At 30.7% G+C, this 4804-nt stretch overlaps 1 protein-coding gene across 1 annotated transcript in view; it reads right to left on the bottom strand.

Annotated features, from left to right (window-relative positions):
• Positions 1–3215, bottom strand: part of LOC110306823 (olfactory receptor 4F17-like) — a 5063-nt gene extending 1848 nt beyond the window's left edge. Inside the window, exon 1 of the mRNA XM_021178952.1 lies at positions 3171–3215. Within this exon, the coding sequence (XP_021034611.1) occupies positions 3171–3215 (45 nt within the window). The remainder of the gene's footprint in view (positions 1–3170) is intronic.
• Positions 3216–4804: the final 1589 nt, after the last annotated feature.

The following is a 4804-nucleotide window of genomic DNA, read 5'->3' as shown; positions in this document are numbered from 1 at the left end:
AAATGAATATATTGTTTAAAAACATTAGTAGCAAATACTTTCTTTACATTTTTCAACACTTAAAACTACCTACCTATTCCATATGGAATCAGAAACATTGTTCTTCAATCAATATCTTAGTTAATATTAGAGCTTGTATATTTGACAATCATAATCTCAGAATGACAATCTATTGACATATTTCAGACATAAGCACAAAATTCCCAGGAATAAATCTATTTTTGACAAAGTCTAAATGTACAGAATTTAATTAAGTATATTAAAGTGAGTGATAAAAATGGTTCATCAAATTGTTTGAGAACCCGCACTCTGAAACTCATTGTGAGCAAAATGTCTTTCCTTGAACTATGGGCTTAGTCATTTGGGTGTATCTCTGCACAGTCATATATTCCTAGAAATGAGGGATGCTATTAAATTCTAAATGCTAAGATATCATATACTAATTTGAATAAGGTATTCATAAAATCCTCTCTACATTTCTGTCTCAATATTTTCCTCTTTTCTTTCTTTAACATTGTCCCTCCATTTATTTCTCATGATTTTTCCCCTCTTCTTTATTTCTGTACTTTTTAATATTATATTTAAGTTTAAAATTAGAAGACCAAATTGTCACCAAATTAGGGAATATTTTGCAATTTCTGTGTTAGGAATTAAAAGAACTATTATATTTTAAGAATTTTAAAACTATTATATTTTATTAATAATATAGCATATTTATTTCCTGGGTCAATCTCGAGAAAGTAGTAAAACTTTAGTGCAAAATAAGGTAATTCTAACTTCAAGTCCCCAATATTACTTCCAGACTATGAAATAAATGATATGATAGGTATCATGATTTTCAGTAGTCCAAGAAAATTAATGAAATTTGTAAAACAAGGTACTTGTCCATTTAAATATGTATACACATAAATATAAATGAGAAATTTCATTAATAAAAATGATCAGATTTAAATATCAAGCAAATGTAACCCAACCCTTTGAATATCAATAGCATTTCACATATATACTTTTCTCATTGTTGAATTCTGAGAGAACTATGATTATTCTATGCACAGCCACTCTCATCTCCCTCCAATCTCAATTAACTACTTTACTATATTGTCTGTATCTTGAGAAAATAGTACATCCAATAATATAATCAGATAACATTAGAGTAAGTTTAGTGACCTATGAGTATGATATTCATTCAAGTTGAGAAACTTGGAACTTTTAGGCTTANAGTAAGAGATCATTAGATGTGAGCATATAAACTACTTNAAGTGTCCAAAGTCTCAAGGATTAGCTGGAAGGGAAAATTTCTACTCTATATTTGTCAAACAAAACAATTAAATACAAATGCAAGACTCACTGTAAAATCATCAAAGAAGTAATAAAATAATATGCTACTAAAACAAACAAACCTTAAATGAGTAATTGTGNTGAAGAATGAAAGCACAATTAGTTTGTGATGTATTCACTACAGGAATCACCTTGCAAAACAAGTCCTCCCTTTTGGATGATGTTTCCTGTAATTCGTCCTTAAATACAAATCTCTTACATTGTGGTTTCTGCTTTGACCAATTGTGCTGAGTGTTTTTCCTCAGTGTGTCTTATATCCACTGACAATAATCATGTCTGCCTGGAAAGCTTCCCATTCTGCACATTAAATAGGACCATGTAGTTGGAAAGCCTTCTGCTTTCATATTCCTTTGGGACCCCTAGCCCACAACTTCCCTTGATAAGATATGAATAAGAGAGGTCAACAATAAAATATTATTCCTTTCATTATATAAATATTTTGTAATTTATGAGTAAATATTTTATATACATTATGACAACTTACATGTGAAAAGATGAATCACATGAGATCTTGAGAATCCATAGCAGGTAAGGTCACTAGTTGCCAAATCTGATGACCTGAGTTAATTTTTGAGATCCTCAGGTGGAGGAATGTAATCAATTCATTCAGTTGTCTTCTGATATCCACATATGTCTTGTTACATAAGTGTGTTTACATATGTCGGCAAGTCTAATCAGTACACATGTAGCCATCTTACATTGAATAAATGTAATAATTATTTGAAAAAGTGGGAAAATATGTTGTTTGTAGCTTTACAGTTCACCTATTTATTTAGACATACTTCCTACCTGGAAATGCCAACAGAGAATTTCTTTTTCGTTTTTGATATTTTATTTTAAACGGATACTACATTTATGAATTGGGTAAACAATCTTATTTTAGATTGCATAATTTGTCTTTATTTTAAAGTTTACTTTACTTTAATATATTATATTTGATATATATGTACTTAAGGTGAACACTACTATTTTTCGATAGAAACACATATAGTGAAATTGCATATTCGTACTTTATGTAGGTGATGTGTAGTAAGAGCATTTAAAATCTCCTTTCAATGCTTTATCACATAATTCTATATCATTAAATATGATTTTCATTTCATTAAACTTTTTAACTAATTTATTTGTACCTATGCATGCAGTATTTTAGAGAAATACTATGAAGATAGTTTTTGAGCAAAGTAATTATACACCTAAGTATTTTCATAATTATTTATGAAATAAGTCTATTATAGTTAAAAGTATATTTATTAACTACACTCAATTATATTGTTGTTACCATTGTAATAACCTCTGAACCTTCACAGATAATGCTTTATGCTTTCCTTCAATTCCACGGTCTTTCTTTTCATTAGTTGTTATTACATTCATATCTATATATTTCTAGAGGAATTTTAATCCAGCAATAAGGACACTCAGATCACATCCAAAGACCTTCTAGGTCCATGTGATCTGGCTGCGATGCAGCCACACCCTTAGTATACACACTCAAAGTTTAATCTCTTTGGCTGGAATCCTTTAGTATACACATTTAATTGCAAAAATGGTGTCTAACTGAGGGGCAGACACATTGTCTCTTCACAGTAATAAAACACAAACTAAGACAGTTCCATTCTTCACAGTTGACAGAATTCAAGGAATCTTCAAAGAAGTAATACATTAATGTAATGTGTTATATTAGGTATTAGAAATTACTCTTGTAAAAATTAACCTTTTCTATACATTAACTTAGATAATTCTATTTTTAACTGGAAAAATAAAATATTCCCAATTCAAGATAGAGCAACTCATAATGGGAAGAATAAATTGTCATTTTCACTCAATTCCTATTAGCTTAGGCTGGGTAAGAGGAAGAAGTGATTAAGTGGACATTTCATACATTAAGTTTCCTAGGAGGTATAAGATTTGAATTGTTTTGAAAAAATCGTCCGTAGGTTTCTTTATATTTTGGCAAATTGTCATTGTTTAAATTTTACAACTTTGTGGCACATTCTAAATGTGGCATACATCTGTATTTTGCTTTGCTATTTGTTGTCTATTTCTCCAAATTTCATGTTGTCCATTTTGTATTATTCCATCACATACTTTCCATATCCACTGCTTTCTAGGAATTTTGCTGTTAATTCATGGATTAGTCTTCTGGAAATTGAAAGTTTGATGACTCTGGGATATCTTTATTCTCATGTTATTCGTGGCTTCAAATATTTCAAAAAATGTAGACTTTGAGAGAATGTATACATCATATATGTTTTATCTCATTTTCCATATATCATAGAGTCATAGGCTTTTCACATTTATTTCAATTATGTTACTATTAGATCTAGTATCTCTCCTTTGCCTTCATTTTAGAGGCAGTTATGTAACTTGCCAATTAATAACTGGAGTTTTATTACTGTCTTTCAAAAAATTGCTTGAATTAGACTCTTGGACTTGACATTAACTTAATGCATAACTCCTCAGGCTGTTTGTTTTGATTTTTTGTTTTATGCTTCACATATTCAGTTAGGAAATTGAATAATTCATATCTGATTCATATTCAGCAATTCATTTACTTAGGATTTGAAAGAGTATCTTGTTTTTAATCAAATATTATACAATATGCTGAAGAATTTCAAAAGTTTATAGGCATACTCAAGGATTAAGTAGGACAGTGACTTTGGTGACCATGATCTTTAGGAAGTGTTGTTTACAACAATGACAACAAAAACAACATGGCACAAATTACCCATACAAAGCAACATGAGACAAAAAGTCTACAAAAATACCAACACTTAATTTTGTATACACCATGTACTACTGGATGTAGGGTCCATACTTAGCTTGGTTAGTATACCCAAGGAGACTCCATTGGAAAAAGCACAGATTTTCTAGGTTTTTTTTTTTTTTTTTTTTTGGTTTTTGGTTTTTGGTTTTTGGTCTTTGGTTTTTGGTTGTTTTTGGTTGTTTTTGGTTTTTGGGTTTTGGTTCTGAGGGTTTTTTACTTTTTACTTTTTTTTACTTTTTGCAAGCAGACCTACACTAAAGACAGTTTCTTTATTAGCCATATTTGCTCCTACCCACTTCCCATTCACAGTGCTGGAACACCATCTAACTTGAAACATTGAAGGCTCATGTGTGCTGTTATAATTTCTGTGAGTTCATAATATATCAGCTCTGTTGTGTTTAAAAAAACGCTGTTTTCTTGGTGCCATTCACCTCTGCCTCTTACAATTGTTTGCCTCTTCGTCTACATAGATTCCCAAGCCATGAAACAAGGAGGTTGAGGAAGACATCCCATTAAATCCGAGTGTCCCAATTTTTCTACCACACTATAAATTTTCCAATTGAGCTCCCCTGTGATTAATCCCATCGACTTTAAGGAGAATCTTCAACTGAGCAAGGTACTGATCTCTAGGTGCTGCTATAGCAAAACTGAGAAAGGCTTTTCAGTAACCAAGGATAGTCTCCAACACACTATTCATCTCAG

This window comes from Mus caroli, chromosome 2, assembly GCF_900094665.2.
Source record: "Mus caroli chromosome 2, CAROLI_EIJ_v1.1, whole genome shotgun sequence".
Taxonomy (NCBI): domain Eukaryota; kingdom Metazoa; phylum Chordata; class Mammalia; order Rodentia; family Muridae; genus Mus; species Mus caroli.
The sequence above is the reverse complement of the archived record's forward strand: the minus strand, read 5'-3'. Positions and strand labels throughout refer to the sequence as shown.